General features: G+C 33.3%; 1 protein-coding gene and 1 non-coding gene across 2 annotated transcripts; one reads left to right on the forward strand and one right to left on the reverse strand.

Annotated features, from left to right (window-relative positions):
• The first annotated feature begins 5,925 nt into the window (after window positions 1-5,925).
• Window positions 5,926-13,771, forward strand: LOC111986978 (extra-large guanine nucleotide-binding protein 1). The gene is made up of 8 exons (XM_024018672.2): window positions 5,926-7,557; window positions 7,668-7,805; window positions 7,896-8,000; window positions 8,092-8,265; window positions 8,771-8,948; window positions 10,955-11,196; window positions 12,109-12,272; window positions 13,046-13,771. Exons 1-8 carry the CDS (start codon window positions 6,496-6,498, stop codon window positions 13,617-13,619), a joined length of 2,637 nt encoding a protein of 878 aa, XP_023874440.2. The 5' UTR covers window positions 5,926-6,495; the 3' UTR covers window positions 13,620-13,771.
• A 5,625-nt stretch (window positions 13,772-19,396) lies between these two features.
• Window positions 19,397-19,470, reverse strand: TRNAI-UAU (transfer RNA isoleucine (anticodon UAU)). The gene has a single exon. It is a non-coding gene; the product is annotated as a tRNA-Ile (tRNA).
• Between the last annotated feature and the right edge of the window lie 5,573 nt (window positions 19,471-25,043).

Genomic DNA, 25,043 nt, shown 5'->3' on the forward strand with positions numbered 1-25,043 from the left:
TCTCTACTTTCGCTCAACTAATGGTGTTTAATTCTAGAACTAAAATAACAAATCACCTCTCGGTCTCATTGTAATTCAATTGATCAAACTATAATTTGTAAAAAATAGTAAGCATTAAGAATAAGAATTAAACACTCAATCATGGAAATATTAAAAATAAAATAACTCAGAAAATAAATTGTGTGTTTGTTGCTAGACTACATCAATGCTCTTGAAAATAAAATTTAGTTCATAATAAAATTGAAAAGAAAACAAATAAAACTTATGTCTTTTATCTGAATCGGTTGATCAACATAAAGCTCTCACCTTTGTCCTCAGATCCTCCTCATCAAAAAGACTCCCAAAAAAAAAATTCTTCTATGCGGCGCCTCCTTTTCCTCTCAGGTTTCTCTCCTCTTCTTTTTACCCTAAAGAGCCTTTAAATAGTCAAGGAATCCTATTACAAGTTGAATTCCCGTTTGGAGAAAATCCTAGATTTTTAGGCTTCATTTAACCGACGATTTTGGCCCATTTAAATTCAGAATTCAGACTTTTGTAAACTACAAAGTTGTAGCCCTTTAAGTTAACTTTCCAGCGCAACTTGAATCATCTTGATTGGATATCTGAGCCGAAAGTTATACAAAAAATGCTAACTGATGTGCAGGCTGGAATCCTAATCCGAATTGGACTTGGATTTGGTGCAAATTTCCTTTGATTTTTTGCTCCAATTGGACTTGAATTTAATTGGCCTAGCCCCACTTTGCATGTAAAGCCCTTGTTACTTGCAACACAAAGATATTATATAATCAATAACAAAATAACATAAAAGTAAAGCTAAATATGTAGATATGTGAGTACTTTATTGTATATATTTCATGCACATCACCTATAAACGAGATAAATTGAGTATTAAAAGTTCAAGATTGGTTAAATTTGGTTCATTTTTTTGTTAAACAAGTTTGAACTTATTTACAAGCTATTTTTTTTTTCTTTTCCCATATATAGTAAATACAACAATTAATTATTTTTTCCTTTACAAATAATGCTAATACTTAATAACTAAATTATAGTTGAAATTATATGGTTTGAATATATTAGATAAAACATTTTTTGTTTAAAATCTTATAAAAATTAGGTTTATTAACCTCGTATTATTAAAAATTATAAATAATCTTTTCTAACGTTTTTCAATATATATAATATTTATATTTATAATTTGTTGAATTTTCAACAAATTGTAAATATAAATTTGATATCTTATGAGCTTATTTATAGACTTCCCCAATCGAATCTCAACCCTATATGAGTATATTTCAAACATGTATTCATATAAATTAATATATAATATTACATATACTTTAAAGTTCAATTGAGTCTCATACTCATGAGTTTGTTCATGAGCATGTTATAATGTTTGAGCTCTACTTTTTTAATAATTAGTTTAAGCTTCGACTTAAGGTTGACTCATTCGCTAAATAAATATATAAATATAAACAGGTTTTTTCTCAAATTAAGCCTGAGTTGTTCATAAATAGTTTAGTTTAATGACAGCCCTACTTCGCAAATATATATATATATATATATATATGCATGCAAATATTTTACCAAATTTGAAGGAAAGGACCAATTCAATCAACAATAGTTTTAGTGAACACCTCCAAAGCTTGGAAATCATCAACTTTAATGTCGCTATCCAACTAAACAATACTATATTTTTTGCACAATCAAGTATTTATTAACTTGCCCCACCCTCCCTTAAAAATTACCATGATTTTTGAAGAGTATAAAATTTGGGGATGATGGGTCCATTTGAATAAACCTGATGGTACTAGATCAGTGGACGGTTAGTCTCTCTACGTGGATGGATCCAAGATACATGAACGAATGATGGATAGATCTCAAGGCCACGTGGCATTCACATGGCTTAAGTGGCCTCCAGGGAATCCTAAATGGAAACGACTTGCATCCCACGATTAACCCTAGTCAATAGAATCCCAACATGACAAGAATTCCAACATGAGAGAGATTCTATGAGGTACGCCCATTAATGATGATCTTCCCCGTAAGGAAAAACCTTCCTACGCAAGAAACGGAGGTTGGTTCTACACTCCTATAAAAACCCAAGGCTCTCAAAATACAAGGTATGCATAATTCATCTCAGCTCTGGCACTTTAAAGTTGTGAAAAGATTTCTAACTTAACCTTCGGAGGGTTTTTGGCCGGTATCACACCGGTACTCTCCTAGGGTTTTCCTTGTTTTTGTTTCGTAGGTATCATCTCGAGCACGTCAGTATTGTGTGACTTATTGACAATTTTCAGCATCATCAATTTTTAAATAGAGTTGTGGTGTGCCTTTGTGTTAGAACCTCTTTCCCTTTTCCTTATATGTGTGTGTTTGTTTATGAAAAAAAGAAAAGTACTTTACTCCCTTCGAGTGCCTTGACAGGTGACTCTCTGGCTGCTTCATTAGTAGTAAATTTGGTAAATCAGTAAAATGTCACAAGTTCAAGTTAGTAGTTTTTTTCCCATTAAAGAAGAAAAAAAAAAAGTAAGCAGCTTTTTAAGGCAATTCCATAGAGTTATCTGATGCTATTTTTGACTCTAATGCCATCCATTGGTCCAGTGAGTAGACAAGGACAATACCATCAAGTTTAATGTTGGAATTATCCACAATTATATTACTATCAAATGTGAATACAAAAAGAATTTAAATGAAAAAGGAAACCAACCAAAAAAATAAATAAAACAAAAAAGAATGTGAAATAGGTTACCAGCAAATGTTACGGCAGTTAGCATCATATGTAATGTTATTTATACTTAATACAAATATTTAAGGAATTAAAACGAAAAAGGAAATGAATTATGATGACCTTTTATATCAAATTAAAAGTTATATATATTATTTAAATTATGGTAGTTATTAATAGGAATTTATTATAATTTTATTTGAACGTGGAATTATATATAATCTAGATCATAATTGTGTTTGTATAGGAAACTATATATTCTATAACTTAAATTTAAAAAAATATCATGTTTCACTAAAGGAGGATTTAAATATATAATAAAATTTAAATTTACCTTAAAAAAACAATACTAATATGTAAAATTGTAAGGTTTCAAAAACATAAATAGCACAATATTACGAGGTCAACAAAAAAATCATCTAACTAAAAGGTTGCTTGTGCAATGTATGAAAAACTGTACAAAAGATTATTTGTTTGATCTTTTTTTTTTTTTTTTCCTAAAGATTTCTTAATCATGCAATATATAGAATTTTCCTTAAAAAAATGGAATATAAAGAAAATTTAATATCATGATTGAATAATTATTGTGTTTGTACATGAAAATTTATTATCACTATTGCGGTATTGCATAATTTGTTATCACATTTGCATAATTATCTATCTTTATAATAATTGCGTAATCAACTTCAAACAAAAATTGCATTCTCAAAAAAAAAAAAAACTTCAAACAAAAATTTATTGCAAATTCATGTAATATAAAGAAAATTTATTTACAGTTTCTAAAAAAAAAAATGATTATCACTCCTTAATGGAAAGAGAGTTAATCATTATTTAAAAGGTCGGAGAGAGAGAGAGAGAGAGAGAGAGAGAGAGAGAGAGAGAAGTTATCATGTGGCTCGTATGTTGGATGGCGATACCAATGGGAGGGAAGAGTGTTCAGTACCGAGGAGTGATCATCGAACTTGGAACCAGCTTTGGCAACTCCAGGTGCCTAGCAAAATCAAAGTTTTTGGCTGGCGGGCTTGCCTTGATATTCTGCCATCTAAGGTGAACCTTGCTCGTCGACAGGTGCTGCAAGAGGATAAGTGTGAACTATGTAAACGGAGCCCGGAGACTACAGTTCATGCAATATGGGATTGTAGTGCGGCTCAAGACGTTTGGGCTGGGTCCACTGCTCGGATACAGAAGTGTGGTTCAGTGTTTGATGATTTTATGCAGCTTTTTCAAGGGATGATGGCCAAATTATCAGTTGAGGAACTTGAGATATTTTTAGTCCCAAGCTGGCTTATTTGGCACCGTAGAAACACATTATTATATGGTGGGAGCATGCAACATCCTGTGCAGTTAAATAAGAGAGCCACGGATTATCTAAAAGAATACCGTGATGCTCAGACTTTACTGGTTGCTGGTTCGGCATCTACTGGTTTTCTGCAGAATTGGAAGCCTCCACCGGGTCAGCTATATAAGCTGAATTTTGATGCGGCAACTTTTGATTATGGTTCAGGGGTTGGTGCGGTGATTCGCAATGCAGCTGGGGAGGTTATGGCAGCCTTGTCTTCGAGGGGGGAAGTTGTTTCGGACAGTGAGTAAGCGGAAGTGCTAGCCTGCCGGAAAGCTTTGGAGTTCGCTATTGATGCTGGATTTTCAGAGCTGATTGTGGAAGGGGACAACTCGGTGGTTATGTCTTCGGTAGTGTCAAACACTCCAAACTGGTCGCACTTGGGGGTGGTTTATGATGACATTCGACATTTAGCAGCTGGTCTCCATTTTATGTCTTTTACTTGTATTCGGCGCAGTGCCAATTCAGTAGCACATTCTCTAGCTCGGTATGCAAATGTTTTAGATGAGGAGGCTGTGTGGTTGGAAGATTCTCCACCACCAGCCAGAGATGCTTTGTATTTTGATTTATCTGGTTTAAATGAATGAAGTTTGATTTGCCCTTCAAAAAAAAAAAAAATGGAGAAGATCTTTATCTATAGAAGCTACTATAATGTTTATTGGATTAAAATATTATACCATAGGTTCTCCAATTGAATCCACTCATGTATTTGCATTAATAAATCACTTAGTATTAGTTGTTTTAAGAAAAATAATATATATATTTTTCAAAAAGGAAAATAATGGACTTTCATTACAAAATAGGAGAAACGTGAAGAAAGTAATATTAATGATAATTTTTTTGTGATTATTATCTATCCATGCAAGACAAGGTTGGTCTATTAAACTCATAGACCAGAGATGATTCTACCTTAGTAATTCACACATAAATACAACTATCTTAATGCTCACTTAGCAAGAAGCCTACAATACTAGGCCCAATGAAATAGGAAATACATCTAACCATAACTGATGGGATAAAAACAATAGCTACAATCATTGTGACTCTCAATTCAATTGGAAAATCTAAGGTTCATACATAAGAAATGAACCTAAGGTTTAGGATACAAACGGCTCATATGAGCAATTTAAGTTCATTGGACAGGAGTGCCTATGCATGGACCAGGGCTAGACACAATGGTCGAGTCAATCGTAGTGGACCAACTGGACATTATGATAGTTTGAAATATCCACTACGCCAAACCCCATTGATTTCTTGTGCAACACGGCCCACGTGGGCCAATGGTGAAGATTCACAGAAGCTTCTCAGTTCTCAATCAGTTGAAAAATCCTATAATTACAACAACTGAAGTCACACGTATTTTCAAAATTATTCATGTAGCGGCCACAATAATTCATGTAAAAATGAGAGGCAATTGTCATATAATAAGATAATTATATAAATAGATGTAAAATTTGATTGTAATCGTAAAATAACTCGAATCGGATTTACTCTAGTAAACGTAAATCACAACCTGTGTTAAATGATTCAAGTGCCAAAATAAACCAAATCACCAAAAAAAATTAAAAACAATAAAATAGAAAAAGAAAAACAAGAAATCAAAGTCAACGCGCCAAGTCCAACTACCAACCAACCTTACGTGGACCGTACTGAACACTCTTGGTATACGGTATACCAAAAAAGTACCACTTTCTTTTTGGATGTACTTTTTGGACAATATTACCCTTTTGACATATCGTAAAAGACCTTGTACTCTTCCATTGTACAACTCAAAGAAGCTCTAGTTGTTCCTAAATTGTACATTTGTACTCTACTAGATTGTAGAGAATATGAGCCTAGACCAAACCATTAACTCCCGGGTCTTATGAATTTTTCTCTCATGGGTCTTTCTCCCATCAATTCCTAGAATTTTCTGAACGCTTCAACGCGTTTGATGTGGAAAAAAAAGAAAAGAAAAAAGAAAATAATGTACAGTTGTGAACCAAAAGTTTCAGTACTCAGTCTTCCCTCTTGTCTAAGTTGTCTTCTTCGTTTACTTAGTCATTTCCATTTTCTTCCAGGGAAGATTTCATGTTCTTACACACTGTCTCTGTGTATGAGAGAGAGAGAGAGAGAGAGAGAGAGTGTGTGTGTGTGTGTGTGTGTGTGTGTGTGTTTTGGCTACTCAATTTTGATCTGAGGAAAAGTACAGCATAGACTTGGGATCAATTTTGATGGTTTTGCTTCATAGGTTTGTAAAGTTACAGACTTTGCTTTCTGGGTCATTGAAATAATCAAGTTTTGATTTTGATTCATTGGTTTCTTTTTTTTTATTAAATTGATTATATGCTTCATGGGTTTTCCATATTATTTCATATGCTTTGAGGGTTTGTGGAATTGGAACTAGTTGTTTTGTTTAATTTGTATCTAGAATAGGATCAATTAAACAACAATGGCTGGACTGCTGAAAAAGTTGTGGCCAGCAGCTGTGTCTGCAATTCCTGAAAATGATGATGAAGAAATCTTCAATACGGAATACTCTATTGCTATGGAGTACCATGGGTCTCCTGTCACCTATGCTATCCCGCAAATAATACCAGTTAACATTAGCCAAATCCCAATTGCATCTCCAGTTTCTTCAGGCACTTTGTTGAATAATCTCTCACTCCCAATTATCCAACCAATTGTAAAGTCCAAAACTTTAAACCAGAAATCGTCAAAGGTGTCAGTAGATAGGATAGATAGCTCGGGTAAATTAGCTTGGGAGAATGGTTATGAGTCTAAACCCAAGTTATCACATGGAATTGGAAGTTCTGGTACATTGGAAGTACCTGATGATAACAAGGAGGATGGAGGTTTTCAAGATTATATGAATCCAACCAATTGGGAATCAACAGAATCTGGTTTAAGCTCACGGGTGCCTTCCTCTGAGGTTTTTTCTTGCAGAGAGGATGATGGTAATGATGAAACTCCCCACCATGTCAAAAAGCCATCGGTGACTTTTTTTGAACCTGAATCGAGTGAAGGGGTAGTAGTTCATGAAGGAATTGATGAGTCTGAGGAAGGAAGTGTTAGTATGAGGCCTAAGATTGAGAGATTGAAGAAAGGGGTATGCTATCGATGCCATAAGAGAAAACGGTTCGCAGAGAAGGAGGTTTGCATTGTTTGTGGATCTAAGTTTTGTTATGATTGTGTGCTGAGAGCAATGGGGTCAATGCCAGAAGGAAGGAAATGTGTTACTTGCATTGGTTATAGGATTGATGAGAAGAGGCGAGGGACGTTGGGCAAGGGTCCTAGGTTGCTTAAGCGGCTGCTCATTGATTTGGAAGTTAAGAATATAATGAATTCTGAGATGCTATGTGAAGTGAATCAGCTGCCACCAGAGCTTGTTTTTGTGAATGGTGAGGCTCTTAGACAAGATCAGCTCTTCGAATTACAAAACTGCAAAAATCCACCCAAAAAACTGAGACCAGGACACTATTGGTATGATAAAGTATCCGGTTTCTGGGGAAAGGTGAGCACCAAAATCTGCTAGTTCAATTTTATTATCTTCTTTTTCTTTTAATTATTATAGTCTTTTCTATTCCGCCATAATGGTATAGTTGTTGTGGTTTGAATGAACAGGAAGGACAAAAGCCTTCCCAGATTATTACCAGCCATCTGGATGTTGGGGGCCACGTCAAGAGAAATGCTAGCAACGGAAACACAAATGTATTGATAAACAACAGGGAGATAACTAAAGAAGAGCTTTGGATGCTAAAGGTTGGTGTGCTCAATTCAGTCGGGTTGTTTTGGATTGTAATGCGCTTTTTAAACATGTAAGATCAACGCTGTTCTTATAAATGTTTACAGTCGGCTGGGGTGCCGTGTGAAGGAAAGCCTCACTTTTGGGTGAGTGACGACGGGACATACCAGGAAGAGGGGCAGAAGAATGAAAAGGGTAAAATATGGGACAAGGTAAGTTTGCATACTGATGCACATTTGCATCCTTGTTTTACCCAGTTCATCTTATTACACTTAAATAATTGTGCAAATGCTCTCTTTACAGACTAGAACAAAGCTATTTTGTGCAGTCTTGTCTCTGCCAGTTCCTCCTCGTTCTGAGAATCCTTCTCAGAAAGAAGTGAATGGAGAAATCCGAGAAAACCTTGCACAGAAATCTATTCATAAATTTCTTTTAGTTGGTTATGACAAATCTGGCACAAGTACGATATATAAACAGGTAAAATATTAATGGAAGGAACTAACTTCATCTTAATCTTGTTCTATAATTAGTTTTCACGTGTGATAAATCAAACTTTGATGAACATCTCATAGCTTAGTTCTTTACCCTCAATACTCAACCAATTTTATAATTATGTTGAAATCCTTGTGAAATGTGATGGCAAAGGTTAGATTAGTGTATTGTGGCAGTAATTTATTTCTCTTTGTCAGAGGATTATATGTTACAATAAACTAGTATTAAAACTTATTTCAAGTAACTCTATTTTCTCCCTTATTTCCTGCTATATTATGTTTTATTCATATTCTTTTTATGAATAATTTTCCATCAAAGTCAATTAAATAATGCGGGAAAACATGATGAAACTAACAATTTCTCTAGTGGTCTTCAAAACACTGATACTGAAAACATGGTTTTGATACAGTTAAACCTTGACATTCGCTTGTGTTGTTAAATGTATTTTAATTTTTGGTGACGCTGGAAACACTGTTTTTGATTATATTAGGCCAAGATTGTGTATGGTATTCCTTTCTCTGAAGATGAGCGCCAAACTATCAAGTTTTTAATCCAAAGAAATTTATTTGGATATCTCGGAGTTCTTCTTGAGGGACGAGAACGATTTGAAGAAGAAAGTTTGTTTGAGAAGCGGAAAAGATTTGTCGTCGATAAGTCTGGGCCTTCAGGTATGATGAAAGTTTATTCTACTTAGGGTCTGTTTGGATACCGCTTATTGCTGAAAACTAAAAACATTGTAGCAAAATAATTTTTAAATGTGTGAATAGTGCTGTGGGACTCATTTTTAATGAAAGTTTTGTTGAAAAAAGAGGTTTGTGGGTCTCGTGAACAATGCACGGGACCCATTGTCAGACGCTGGACGTAGCTGAAAAAAAATTCAGTTGTATCCAAACGTTCACTTAATTTTCTTTTTTATAGAGCTTATATGCTAATTTTGTTTTTTCAATTGATATATAAGAATTATGTTAAGGGTATGTTGAAAATGCATAAAAGTTAGATTTCATTTTTCAATATGCATAGATAGTATTTTATAGTATGCAACAATAACTGAATGCTCGTGTGCCCACACACACAACTTGAACAATTTTTTCTTATCTTTGTAAAGTTCTTGCATTTAGTTACTGAACAGTTCGAGTCAGGTTTTGGGTGATGATGGTGGCAGGGATGACCGGAAAACATTTATATCATTACTTTGTCCTTCATTATGTTCTAGTCTCCAGAGTCTCTACTATGGTCCCTTCTGTGAGATTCTATTCTTTTTTTTTTTTTTTCTACAACACAATCAATATCTACAATTATTTTATGAATCTTGTGACTTTGCTGCTGGAGTTTCATTTTTGTCTACTGTGACTAATAAATTATCACTTATCCCAAAAGCTTAAACTATTATAGAGGGTGAATTTAATCACTTAAAATAGATCCATTTTGAGGTCAAGTTTCAGGAAGAATGGAGGGTTCCTGCCCAGTTGTGGTCTGGCATGTTGATGATCCCGAAGCAAATTGGAGATTATTTTAATAATCCTCTCATGTATGGATCCAATCTTCCCCTAAGCAGGTTCGAATGCATGGGAGTATTTAATTTTTGAATGGGAGGAAGAGTGGAGACAAGATTTGAACCCACAATCACCTACTCTAATATAATGATGAACTACCTCTTGTCTAAAAGCTTAGGTGTTTGAAGTAAATTTGGGCACATAACCATCATTCTAACAGTGACCATAAAAGCATTTAAGTCCTTCCACATGTTCTTCTAGAGTTTGTCTCACAGAGCTTTTCTAGTTATAAAGAGGAAACAACTTGTTTATTATTAATTATTATTTTTATTTGTGATATTTGTTTTCCCTAATGTTTTTCTTACAATATCTCCATTTAACAACCTGACTAGTGAGAAATATTTGCATAGCAACATGAATTGGATTCTTTGAATCCCCAATTTAACAGAACCACATCTGACCATCCTGTACTATAGAAGCGAAGTGGTTGATCACTGGACTTTTCTAATTATTCAAAAAGAATAAATCCTTTTTTTCCCCTTGTTCCAACTTGAGAAAGTACAGAGTACATGCCAAGGATGGACTCAAGAATATCTTGAGATAGCTATTTAATTTAATTTCTCTTGGCCATTGGGGAGTAGTTGAACACTTTAGTGATAGTCTAGGATCCAGCAATGGAGAAGTTTGTATCTTAGTAGCATATGTACTTTCCCTCTAGTTAATAACCAGAGGGAAATTGAATACGTCCTGAAAAATTTAAGGGAAATAAAGGTCAAATGCAAAATTTGTGTTTAGAGTACCTTTTACTGCTAAAATTTGAAATTGTAGACTCAAATGACTGCATGTAGCTGACAAATTTCTAATGCCTTTGTTGTGATTTTTATGTGTATAATACTGATCACTAGAAGTTTTCCAAAATAATCTCTCCAAATGGCTAGTTAGTTAAACAGCTCAGGACCAGTTCTATTGTAGCAGATTAGTGCCATGCTCTTTACAAGTACTTTTTATGCTTCCTCTTGGTTCGAAATCCTTTGCTTTCTTGTCATGTGAAGTTGTGGTGTACCTTTTGTTGATCAAATTACATTATTGTATTACCATTAAGATTTACCTTTAGGATGAACGTATTAACATCAGAAATTAGCTTATCTAGATTATAGCCTAAATTTTTATATTCACAACAGGTGATACAATTCAGATTGACAATACAACAATCTATTCGGTTGGGGAAAGAGTGAGAGCTTTCTCAGATTGGCTCCTCCAAGTTTTGCTGTCAGATAATTTGGAAGCTGTATTTCCAGATGCTACTGGTGAATATGCACCATTTATTGAGGAGATGTGGAAGGACACAGCCATTCAAGCAACATACAACCGGAGGAATGAATTACAAATGCTACCCAGAGTAGCTACTTATTTCCTAGATCGGGTGAGATTATTCTCAGTGTTCTCTCTCTCTCTCTCTCTCTCTCTCACACACACACACACACACACACACACACAGACATAAAACCTCCAATAAGTGTTTTCTTTTTGTCTTCTTTTTTAATTATTTAAATCCCCTATGATGAGCTCTTGATGACCAATCTTCACAATTATAGTTTGTTTCACAGTGATAAGTAGAATAACAGTATAAATTCTGTTGCTACTTTTAAAAGGGCATCATCCTTCAGCTTTTAGATGGAGCAGCTGCATCAGTAATCTTGCAGTGTGCTAATTCTTGCCAGCCATTCTTGATTGTTTCAATGGTCATTAATGTTTTCTTGTATCCCTTGTTCCTATTATTGGGTATGAATCATGTGTTTCAATTGTATTGTACTTCATAAGTTCTGCAATTCTAGCAGAATTTTTGGGGAAAGGGGAGAGGGAGTGGTGTGGTGTTTGGGTTTTCTTGTTGGTTTGAAATGAAAAATAGAGGGGATACTTCATAAGCTGAGCTTGAAAGCATTAGTTCTGATTTTTTGTTAAAAACTTGAAAGCATTGATTGTATTTCTCTCTTTGTACACCACCGGTGTACTAGGTTTGTTTTATTTCTAATAAAAATTTTCGTTACTTATCAAAAAATAAAAACTTGAACGAGGCACCCAGTTTGACTGAATTTATCCAGTCATATTTATAATTAGAAGTCCAGGTTATGTTAATCCAATCAATGCAAGAAACTCTTCTTAGTTTCAGAAGCTTAGATTTATACAGTTAACAGTGTTGTAGTGGTCATTTTACTAGTGACTATGCACTTTAGATTGTGTGCATTTTGATGGGAAAATGGCAAGTGCATCAGCTATGATTACTAAGAAAATATTTTGTAATTATTCTTTTTCTAAACATGTATTCCAAACGCAGGCTGTCGAGATTTCTAGGACAGATTACGAACCCTCTGACATGGACATCTTGTATGCTGACGGGATTACCTCATCCAATAGCCTTACTTGCATGGAATTTTCATTTCCGAAGTCAACACAAGATGATTCACTGGATCCTTTTTATCAGCATGATAGTTCACTGAGGTCAGTTCTCCCTCTTTTTTTCATTGATTATTTCATGAACAAAAACACCTTGATCCTTATCAAGATTGATCAACTTGGTAAAAATTTCTTCATGACTGTTAACCATATTTCTGTTAAAAATGTGGGCAATGCAGTTTTAGTCAGTTTCAACCAAGAACTAGTCATCAACGATAGAATCTAGGACATGGTCAATGTTAAAACTTCTTAAGTACTGGAAGATATATTTTTTTGTGCCCGTTTGGTACAGTTTGCTTTTCAGCCTTTTGAAAATGGGTATATTTGAAAGAGCTGTACCTAGACAGGGACAAATCTTTGTGATTTGTTCTGCCAATGCAGGGGAATCCATAACAATGAAAATTCTGTTCTTTCTTGTAAGGATGCTACTTGATCCATAACTCAAGGTTAAACTCAAGGAACCGCAACTTTGGCCTTCCATATCATGATCTTCATATTAGCTTATCCTTGCCCATTCTTTCTCATAGTTATTGAAATAAAAAGCACTAGATTTCATCTCAAATACTTAGCTTCATTGGTGGTCGAATGTAGTAAAAGGAAATCTCTTTCAATTTTAGTTTCTTTTGTATTAGTTCATTTTTTTTTGTTAACCAGAAACTCAGAGGAAATTCTTGGAAATCAGATATCAATTAATTTTCCCACTAAATCATGTATGTTTGAGTTGCATAGAGAGTGGGATACCCAGTGCTTTATTTTCTTACAAAGTGCCATGTTTTGCCTATTCCTAAAGGTGTTGAATAATTAGAGTGCATTTCCAGGTTCCAACTAATTAGAGTGCATCCAAGAAGCCTAGGAGAACACTGCAAGTGGTTGGACATGTTTGAAGACACTGATATTGTCCTATTTTGTGTTTCCATGACTGACTATGATGAATATTCTGCCGACTGTAATGGAGTTCTAACCAACAAAATGTTGGCAAGCAAGCATCTCTTTGAAAGCATGGTCACTCATCCAACATTTGAGAACAAGAACTTCCTGTTGATTCTCAACAAGTTTGACCTGCTTGAGGAAAAGATTGAACAGGTTCCTCTCTCACAATGTGAATGGTTTTGTGACTTTAAGCCTATTGTCAGCCAGAATCGTCACAACAGCACTAATCCCTCGTTGGCTCAACGTGCTTTCCACTATATGGGAATGAAGTTCAAGACACTTTACAGTTCTCTTACAGATAAGAAGTTGTTTGTTTCACTAGTAACGGGGTTGGAAAATGACACGGTGGATGAAGCTCTTAGGTATGCAAGGGAGATTATCATGTGGCAGCCGGAAGGAGAAGAGCCCTACTTTAATAACGAGTTGTCTTCTACTGACATTGAGGCAAGCTCCACTACATGATTTTTTGCTCTAAAATTACTTGTTAGTCCTTATTCTACTAGCATTGTTTCACAAAATTTTGTACATACACACACGAAACATGTATAGAACAGAATAATTAAGAGTCTGTTTAGATATTTTTGAAGTATGAAAGTTATATTTTTTAGGACTCAGCAGATTTAACAAAAAAAAAAAAAAAAAAAAAAAAAAAAAAAAAAAAAAAAAAAAAAAAAAAAAAAAAAAAAAAAAAAAGAGTATTTGTTCTTATGCGTCTTTACTCTTTAAAGTTGATTCTTTGATATTTTTGCTTGGTCATTGGTATCTGTGGGATATTCAATTTGTCCACATGCATTATTTTCTATAATTCTATTCTATCTTAATATATTCTTGGTTACTTTTTTAAGAGAGTGAAAACAAGAGGAATGGAAAATGAGAGAGAGAAAAGAAAAAGGGTGAATGTGTGTACTTGGTTGGAGAGATGGAAAATAGGAGAGAGAATTGTTTTCTCCCCAAGCCCACTTCTTGTGAAGAGGGAGTTTTCTCCCCAAATTAGGGAGAAAGTGGGTTAATATGAGGAATTACCCATTTGTCCATCCCCTAGTTTCTTTTTTCCATTTTCAAGCTTTAAACGTTCATAAGTTTTTTTAGTGTATTTTTTTCTTATAAACAATTAAAAAAAATTATGCAATAAGAGTATAAGAGTAAATTTATACAAAAATCATTTTCAATTTTTTCATTTTTCTTCTCAATCAAACAAAAGAGTTTCCTACTCATCCACTTTTCCACCCCTAACCAAATGCACATAAGGGAAAATTAAAATATTTTCTATCTCCTTACTTTTCCATCTTCACCATTTTCTATTTTTCTACTTTTACATACCCCTACCTAATAAATGATGTATCATTTGTTATTACTTCTATTATTGTTAATTTACGTCTTTTTTATGTATTTTGCTCCCCTTGACTTAAAGCAACTCACAATTCCTCACTATTGCATTGATTGTTCTCTTTTGCACAATTGCACATGATCAAACCATTTCAACCAACTCTCTCTCATCTTTTTTCTCAATAATAATGATAAAATGGTTTGTACACATCTTAAAAATTGAAACAAATTCTCGGGTACCAGAAAATCAATGATTTCATAAAAAGTAATACATTCTACATTGCCAAAGCAGAAACTTATGAACAAAATCTACACCATGAGTACAAACAAACCAAAACAAGATCATTCAAATTCCACGAAACAAAAAGCTTGTGGATTAATATTTAATTCCAAATCTTGTTTCTTCTCTTCCTTTGCTAGCAGCTCTCATTGATATACCACACTTAATTATCAGCTTCACCAGCGTACAAACAGGTCCATAAGCAAACAGACCGTGGTTTCTGACATGTTAGCATTTTTTTTCTCTCTCTGAACCATTCTGCTTCCCTTGGTAACAGCTTCCTTTTCTTCTTCAACTTCTTTGGCTTTTGAAAAGAGTGGCTTCCGGGTCTTAAGTCTTAATCTTTAACCTTCTCTTAAGGCTTTTCGGAGGGTCTCTGAGCTCCGCTTTCAGGCTAGTGGTACCCTTGGCCTTACCCAACTATTCCTTGGGACGTGAGAGAACATGTGAGTTCTTTTTTTTTGTTCTTAAAAAAAAAAAAAATCCCCTATCCACGTTTCTACCACTGCAGCCATTCTAGCTAGCTAGTACTCAATCTCCTACGCAGAGATCAATTTTTTAATTTATTTATGTAATAGGTTTTTCTTTTTCTTTTTATGGTGGATGATTCTGTGAAGCAAGGCAGTTGGGTTTATATAGAATGTTAAAGAGAAAGAGGTTGTGGTTTTCTTTTTTTTCTTTTTTCTTTTTTTTGTCTTTTTTTGGAGCAAATGGTTCGCTTGTTATTTATATGTAAACCAGGCATGAAAATGTACAATTGTGACTCTTAAGGCTTCCTTCTATCTACTGCTGGATAAATAATTTTTATGATTCCAAAGCGAATTGTTTAAAAAAAAAAAAAACAAAATAGACTATGAATAGGGAATTGATAATTGAGCCATGTCATTTCTCTGTTTAAAAATCAATCAATAATAGTGTCTTGAATTTGGTTCTTTGGCCTATATAATTTCACTAATTTGCTTCACTTACCATGTGATGTAAGGCGATGAAAATCAGTCGATAATTGTGCCCAGACTTTTGTTCTTTGGCCTATATAGTTTGCCCCACTTAAAAATTTGATGGAAGGTGGTGATCCTCTACTTTTTCTACTTGAATTCTAAGTTTCGCAAAATCCGAAAGTAGTCTCCACGCGTTTATTTTCTCAGGGTCAGGAACTAACCAGGTATTTGCGTCTGCCTTAATTTCTTTTTTTTAATTATTCATTTCTAGATGTGTAAGTTACAATAATTTTGATATCAGTTAGTAAATACGAGCACTTCAGTTTATCCAATGATAGGAGAAGAAGGTGGGTGAGTCAAATTAATAACAACTTGCTTCTTCCATTGCCGAGTGGGACCCACCAACTCTAAAGGCAAGACAGGGACCGCGCTTTCTTCGAAAATGCATGGAAAAGGAGACATGAATTTACCTGTGGCTTTGAAATACAAGCCATATTCCATGTTACATAAACTTTCCAGCTAAGAATTTTTGTCGTCACCGTTCAAAGACTTTAGATGAGGAAAAATCAACCTTCCCTTCCCCACAACCCTCTCCCTTGAGGAAAAAAAAAATCTGCAGTTGTAGAAAATAAGCAGACATGGCAGACAATGTTGTGACTTTCTTGTTGCAGAACCTGACTCAGTTGCTCACTCAAGAATCAAAATTGCTAGGTGGAGTAGAGGATCAAGTCAAATTGCTTAAGAACGAGCTGTCTCTGATCAACGTCTTCCTCCAAAATACTGAAGGGAAACGACATGACAAGTTGGTGAAGGAGGTAGTGAGCCAAGTCAAGGAGAGGGATTGATCAAGAAATCGACCTGATTGAGGTTGTAATGATTAATCCTGTCATTCTTGTCCGTTTCTACAATTAGGCAATCAAAGAAAGGAGAAATGTTAAAAATGGTGCTAATTTTTGTTCTTAATTTTTACAAAACCCTCACTTTTTTTTTTTTATTATTATTATTTTTTATATTTTGAAAGGAGATAGACATAAAATGGAAGCAAAATTATATATTTAGCCTCATTTTTAATAGAAGTGGATTATTGAATCCTAACTGAGCTAACTTTAAGTAAGTAAAATATTAAATTTCAAATCACAGCAACTTAAATTTCAATCATATTACATGTGGATAAATTACAATTAGCTGAAGTAATTTTTTAGTGTGTTAAATGCTAAATGCGGCCGGCAACATCTAATCCAATGCTCACCTTTAAGGTGGTTGGCGATTGGCACACTGATCGGTGACACAAACAAGGTTTTAAGTTCTCTCTTCTAACTTTTGTTCTAGGCGTTGAGGCTCTCACCTTGGTTCTTCTTCTTCGTATACTTAATTTGTATTTCAAATATACACACAGGATATACATTAAAATGCCAAAGATCTTGTAATTAAATTGGTACATTTTCATATACAAAATGTTTGGAGATTTAAGGGAGAAATTATTCAAGTTGCAGAATTAACAGCATTTTGTAATTATTTTTAAAAAATATATATATATATATACACTAAAATAAATAAATATATATATATATATATATATAATTTTTTTTTTTTTTTTTTAGTGTGTGACTTTAAAAGTGACCAATGTGGTATTAGTGGGGATGGTTGGCACCCACTAACGTTAACAATAAAATTTATTTAAAGAGGCAAATGGCGGGCTAAGAAAACTAACGATCAAAGACTTAAAAAAATTGTTTAAAAGGATAAGCTTACATCATTTTAGCAATCTATTCTTTTTCTCTCTTTTAAGTATTGCTCAGGACACAATTTTATTCACAATTTTGTTATCACAACTAGTCACGTTGTGAGCTGTGACATAAAATTGTGTCATGAGTATTACACCTTTTTTTTTCCTTTAATGATGTGTGTTTATAAGTGAATTTTTGAGATGATGGAAAACTAAAAAAAAATAAGAGAAGAAAACTTTTTAAAGATGTTTGGTTGGAGGGGAAGAGGGAAAAAAGATGATGAGGCTCAGGTGTTTTCTCTACGAGCCACCAAAAGTTTTTTCTATTTGGAGAGAAAACTAGATAGGGGAATCTAATTGACTAAACATGAGATTCGTCCAATTCCCCCCCCCCCTTCCACCTCCCCTTTTTTAAGCTTTTGCTTTTTACTCGACGTTTTCTTCTACTTTTCTTTTATTATAAGTATATATTAAAAAGATTTAGAAAGTTAGTTATGAAAAAATGTCAAAAATACTTAATCTAATTAATAATCTTATTCTTATTAAAATAAAAATATGGATAAATTGTAATTCCAAAAAAAAAATATTCAAAAAAACACAAAAACTACCGCACCAAATTAGTGCAATCTTTATTTAAATATCTTCACGTACATTTGATAATTTTTTCCCTAAAAACTACTTACACTCCACACAGTTTCTCACATTTCAATCTAAATTTTAGTTTTATAAAAATCTTCAGTGTAACCTCACTAAAATAATAAATTCAAATTGAAAAATTATATTAAACTCAAAAAAAAAAAAAAAAAGCCTCATCGCACGTGCAGAGTGCATGTGATGAGGCTAGTTTATTATTATTTTACTTTCTTGGGATGTTGCCTCTTTTTTCTTTTTTCCCCTTTCTTTTTCTTTTGATTTTTTGGNCATAATCTCTACTGCTCTCCATCCGTAATCAACGAGAAATTTCTTTACCCCCCCCCCCCCCCCCCTCCCCCCAAAAAACTGGTTCTACAAACTGACTCTTTGTTTTTTGTTTTGTATGGGAACACAAATTACTTTGTTAACCAAACCAACGCTTCAAGCTTTGACATTTTCCAAGATAAGCACATTGTTTTAAACCAACCTCACCACACCAAATGGTGCGTATAAGATGGACTCACCAAAATGTTTAAAGTTAACTGTTTTGTTATTCTTCACTCTTTTTAATATAGTTATCTCTATATATTAAAAAGATTTAGAAAGTTAGTTATAACGTCAAAAAATGTCAAAAATACCCCTAATCTAATTATATAATCTTTATTCTTAAAAAATAAAAAAATATGGTTAAAATTGTAATTCCAAAAAAAAAAATATATTCCAAATAAATTCAAAAACCAACCTCACCGCACCAAATTAGTGCATTATCTATTTAAAGATATCTCACGTACATTTGATAAATTTTTTTCCTAAAAACTAGCTTACACTAAACACAACAGTTTCCTCAATTTCAAATCCTAAATTTTAGTTTTATAAAAATCCATTCCCGTAACCTCACTAATAATAAATAAATTCAAATTGAAAAATTATATTAAACTCAAAAAAAAAAAAAAAAAAACTTCATCACACATGTGGCGCACATGTGACGAGGTTAGTTAGAAATTAATAAGCATTTCCTAAACCAATTTTAAAAAATTTAAGAAATCAGCAATATTATTACTACTTTTTTAACTGTTATGTATTTTCTCAAATTCTCTTACAAATAGGGTAAAATCCCAAAAGGTTTGTGCAATATTATTATTAGATTTTTTTTTTTTTTTTGGTCTTTTAAATATTAACTACCCCATAAAAAAAGTAGTAACTACCAATTTTTCTATAGCATTATTAGATATTTTGTTGCCATTTAAATAGTAAATACCGGTTTTTCTAATTTAGCACAAATTTATTTAATGGAAAACAAAATAAAATTAAAAACACACCTTGAGATTTAGAAGATTGGTCCCGGCGGGGCTCGAACCCGCGACCTTCGGCTCATAAGACCAACGCTCTAACCAACTGAGCTACGGGACCAATACATTTGCATTTGTATCATTTATTACTATATAGCATTCACGAGATGAATGGAAGCCTCGGAATGGCAAAAGGCTAACGGACAACGGTCACGCCCTTTGAGGAAAAACCAGATCTAAACATTCTAGTGATGAACTAATAAATCATAATCTATTAGGAGAAGAATGGTTGCAATTATGACTTAGGAGTTATGAGTAAGAAAATCAAAGCTCCACTGGATGCACTCTAGGTATTGAAGCAAAGGCTGTTGAGGAGGGTATCATTTTTGCTACGGTCCTACGGACATGGGCATTGAAGAGTTGATGGGGTGTAACAAGGTCACACACAGTAGACGAGAGCAATTCTAGTATGAGCCCCTTTTACACAACTTTTACTACAATTCATTATGTGGCAAGTTGTAAATGGTAGAAACATATTCTCCATTTACAGCTCACCACATGACAAGTTACATAAAAGTTTATGGTACGCATTGCTTAGCATATGTTAAGGTATTTTTTTTTTTTTTTTTTACACTTAATTTTATTTGAGTACCACCTATTTATACCACTAATAAGTTATTGAGTTTTCCTAAATATTTTTTACTCTATTATTATGTTAATCATAAATATTTCATATCTCATTATCTAAATTGAATCATGATATAAACCATCACAAAAAGCCAAAAAAATCAATATTTTATCCAATTTTATTATCATTATTTAGCTAAGTCCAAAACCGACCCTATGAACCCAATACACACATCCTATTCTATTTAAAGCTTAAGAATACTTATACTTGACAATATTTGAAAAGCCCATGATTCAAATCTCGCAAAACAATTTATCCAAAACTCAATTCACATTAACAATATCAAAGCCTAATTCTCATTGGCAATATCAAAGTCTAGTTCTCGCTGGCAATATTTAAAACCCAATTTTCATTGACAACATCAAAACTCAATTCTCATTGGTAATATCAAAGCCCAGTTCTCACTGTCAATATCAAAACCCAATTCTCATTGGCAATATCAAAAGTCCAACTTATGTTGGCATTATTAAAAACCTAAGCTAGCTACTTGGCACTATTTTATCAAAATCCCAAGGTTATTAATATTTGACAAAATACTATATCATAATTATTTCACTAAAAAGTCCAATAATGAACAATACTTTAGATTCCTAAACCTATTACCATAATATTACAAGCTCTTGTAATTTATGAATTATCTATTCTCAAAACCCATGGCAATCATCTTATAAGAGCCCACGAGAAGTTATGATTATTAGACCCATGACATTTATTTATTTCTTATTATAAACTCATATTCACTATCTATCTTACATTACAACATTCATAATATTTATTACCAAAACTCATGGTAATTATTCATCCTACATGTCTATTATGATTATCTATAAAGAAACTCATGAGAACATCACATTATTCCATTATAGTGGTTGTTACCATATTTATTTAAAACCTATCGTAAATATTATTCTCAAGAAAATATTGGAGGTCATTATTTAAACAGCCCCAAAGAAAATATCATTTACAAAGTAATCCATAGCAAAAATTATGAGAAACTATATAAGTTGTTATTTAAAACCCATGAAAATCAATACCTAAAATCTATCATAAATATTTATTAAGGCTCATGAATTCATTTTATTTCTACTAACAACTAAAGCCCACGAGAAGTAAAAAACTCATGGCAAAACATGTTTTTAATGCCTATTTTGTAGGCCCAAGAATCTCATGGAGTAGGAAACAAGCCCAAGCAAAGAAAGGGCCATGTGGCCCAACTAAAAATGCTGAAATGGAACAAAGTTCCAACCTAAAAAGGTCCCTAGAAAGAGGCTTGAAAGTGGGCAACTAGCCCTTGTTCATCCCTAACCAAAGTACAGCTAGAAGCCCTATAAGAGAACCAAGTCTTTGAGGATGAATTAGGGGCTGTTCCATCAGCTTTTCTGTCACCCTCTACCTAACATGAACAATGCCTGAGGGTTGTGATGTCAGCTAAAGTCTAAAGGGTGATAGAATTCCATCATCTTCCTTAAGACTGTACTTCCAGCGGAAGGGAAGCTGAAACCAAGTTATCCAAACTTCAACAAATTAATGCTATAAATGTAAAAAAAACATTTAAGACATGATTCATGTGCCAAGCCCTCGAATCCTAAATGGGAAAATTTGGAAACATGTGGTTTGGAGGACATACAAGGATCTCTAGCAGAACCCTCTGAAGTGAACTTAAATTTTGACACCTGGCTTGGGGTGTTAAATCCTACTTCCTAAGGATCAAATCTCAGTTGCAGCACTAAGATTCTTCCTTAATACTTGCCTTAATCCCATTGGTTGAGCACAATCTCAACAATCTTAGCATTTAATGCAAGATTATCTCAAATACTACCCATGTGTGACATTGCCCAAAGAAGCAAAACAACCCCAAAAGCAAATCTCCTATTTTTAGGCCAAATCCAGGTTATTAATTTAGCTGACCTGCTCCCCTGAATCAGAACTATGTTTTTTTGTTTTTTGTTTTAATTTTTAATTTTTTTTAATTAATGCTTTTCTAAACTCCATTATAAATGTATGAGCACCTTAGCCCACAAGAAGACAGCCACTCCCTCTGAAACTCTTGATTTGTTTGACATTTTGTATGTGGTTTAGCTCTCCTTAAGCTCACCACTCATTCCTCTTAGGCCACACTCACCTAACCTCAGATATTCCTTCCTCCCCCCCCCCCCCCCTCTACACAATTACAGCTTATAAATGTCTTCCAATTAGTCACAAACAACCCACCACTCACTAAAGTCTTAACTTTAGTATTAATCCTATCCCACTCACTCATAATAGCCCACATTACTCCATTCATGCCTTATGCACACATACTCACAAAAATCTTAGTTTAATACTTGCTGCACTGAGCTGGGATCTCTCTCTCCTTTCATATCATGCCAAATAACTCATTTTTCATCACTATGCAACCACTAATATTTACTTATTGTTTTACTATGAGATGCTATAATGTGTTTGAGACTTTTTTGGAATTTTTTCTTCATATTAATGTAATGATGGCTGCGAGTACTGTGGACCCGATTGAACAAATACACAAGAATCTCCTCAAGTTAATGTTTTATTAAATTTATTTAATAATTGAATATAGTTTACCCTATTGCAATTACTCTACTATTGGAGGACTGATTTGAACTATGATGCTGTAAGAAGACTAATAATATAACAAACTAACAACAGTAACATGTTTATTGGGCTTTATTGTTGTCTTCTTGTCAAGATGCAGCCTTTATCTCTTGTTTGGGCAGGCTTACACGACACTGAAAGCCTTTGGGCTTTATTTCAAGAGCCCATTATCGAGTTTCTGCTTGGCTACCTCATATTCTATTTGAAAACATCAAAATTTTACCCTCAACAACATACAATCTTATTGGTTGAAGGCAGCAAAGACAACATAATAGATAGGTGGAGGAAGTGAGGAACTGCATTTCAATTTAAGAATAGAAGTGGTGTAATATTTTAGCTAGCAAGTGATGCCTAAAAGCACTACATATGTATTGCCATCCATGAAGTTCTCTTTTCGCTTAAATCATTTAGGTTAATTGTTGTGATCACTATCACTAGTAGTGAGGAGGTTGCCAATTGCTAAGAAGTGAAAAATGGGTTAAAGCATGGCAATTGGGGCATGGAACTTGTGCTAGACTATTATAACTAAACTAAGGGTTTGTTTGAGAACAATTTATTTAACTTCAGCAGTAGTGCCTAGCCGTAGAAATATCTCTACATTTTCTGGTGGCCTTGCTAGTTTTATTATTTTCTACTTTTTGAATAATTTACAACCTCCTTTTTTCCCTTTTGCTTTTGTATCTGTATTTGTCTATAGAATAAAAAAGAATATGCTTTATTTTACCCAGCAACACCAAATAGTCAGCCTCTGTCAGCATCTTAATCCAAATTGTGGACTTAAGTAGCATAAGTTGAAAAATTAGCTTTTAATAATCAAATTGAAGAATAAGAGTGTCCAGAATGACTAAAATCAAACTTGGGTTAAAATTTGGTAAGAAAAAAACGAAAGGCTGAAACTTGATATAGCAATCATTCAATATTTTGTTTGGATTTACCATCAGACAATTTTCAAGCTTACAAACTGGCATGTTGCATGGCTGAGTGGCAAAATTAATCACCCTTACAAAAAATTCACTCTACACTACAAACAGTTGTAGTATGCATAGTGATAAAATCATTAGATAAATCATACTATTAAGTTACAGATAATACAAAAAACATAATGAAACGTCGTTTTGCAAATTTTTTCATGGGTGCATCAGTTTAACCGATCAGTTAAACTGATGCACCCATGAAAAATTTGCAAAACGATGTTGGGGAATTAAAAAAAAAAAATTAGATAAAATTCGAATCTAGTAGAAAATTAGAAATTGATCGAGCTCTATCTGGGTGGTACTTTTTGTTTTCAAAGAGAGAGAAATTGAGTGGTAAGTTTCCCTTGCCCGCACCATTTGTAAACTATGAATGAGAATATTTGAAGGACCTATCAAATGATGACTTCTCTCTCTCACTCTCTTTGTGAAGGGAATTTTAGATGCAAACTGTGAAGAACGCACAATTTTATGTGCAATTTTGATCCGGTGAACTCAAGCATTTTTTATTCTAAAAATTTTCGTGCTTGTTAGCTCAAACTTAAAAAGGAGTTAAGGCTTACCACAAATTTCACATAAGTGATTTAATTTGATTATTCAATAAATGATTACAATTTAAAATTTGGTATGGTATTCCAATTTCATCAAAATTAACTTTCAAAAACCAAAAAATTAAACTAACTAATTCAAATTAAATCTCAAAATCTAAAATAAAGCATTCAATTAATATAAAATACAAAAAATTTAAATTATTAATAATACTATAAGTTAGTATTTTTCTTTGTAATTCAATCATTATTGGATATTTGAGACCATATTGTTTTTTTTTTTTTTTTTTTTTTTATAGATTTGATAAAATTTTAATCTATAGCCACCATTCTATGATGATTGCTTTTATCATTAAACTAAAAACACTCATCAATTTTTTGTGAAAATGGAATTCAAACACCAAATGTACCAAATCTCTTATTTTACAAAGAATTCCACAATGATTGTTTTTATTATCATGCTAAAACACTCATAAATTTTGTGTGTACGAAATTCCAACTCCAAGCGTGCCAAATATCTTATTTTTACAAAGAAGATGAGGTAATGCTAGTAAACTTCAACCGTGTTCACTGTGCGATAGTTCTAAATTCTAAGGATATGTTTGGATTAGAAAGAATGAGAGGGAAGAAGGGAAAAGAAGCAAAATTGGAGTGAAAACATTTTCGTGGGGCCTAGTTGTTTGCTATTAGACAAAATTAGGCGGAAAGTGAGAGAGATATCATAGGACTTTTGACATTTATATCATCAAAATTACTAATATGCCCCCCTCATATTTTTCTCATTTTCTTCTTTCCTTTTTTATATTCAAACACACCAAAGAGAAATATTTTCTTCTCTCTCTCTCTCTCTTTTTTTTTTTTTTTTTTTTTTTTTTTT

Source organism: Quercus suber, unplaced genomic scaffold (genome assembly GCF_002906115.3).
Source record: "Quercus suber isolate HL8 unplaced genomic scaffold, Cork oak 2.0 scaffold_240, whole genome shotgun sequence".
In the NCBI taxonomy this organism is placed as follows: domain Eukaryota; kingdom Viridiplantae; phylum Streptophyta; class Magnoliopsida; order Fagales; family Fagaceae; genus Quercus; species Quercus suber.

What these genes read in the sequence shown, in the direction of transcription:
- LOC111986978 (XM_024018672.2), top strand. Translation starts at nt 6,496, where the DNA reads ATGGCTGGACTGCTGAAAAAGTTGTGGCCAGCAGCTGTGTCTGCAATT. An exon ending in CAAGTACGATATATAAACAG is followed by an intron (nt 8,266 to 8,770) that starts GTAAAATATTAA and finishes TGATTATATTAG; the next exon opens with GCCAAGATTGTGTATGGTAT. An exon ending in CAGCATGATAGTTCACTGAG is followed by an intron (nt 12,273 to 13,045) that starts GTCAGTTCTCCC and finishes GTGCATTTCCAG; the next exon opens with GTTCCAACTAATTAGAGTGC.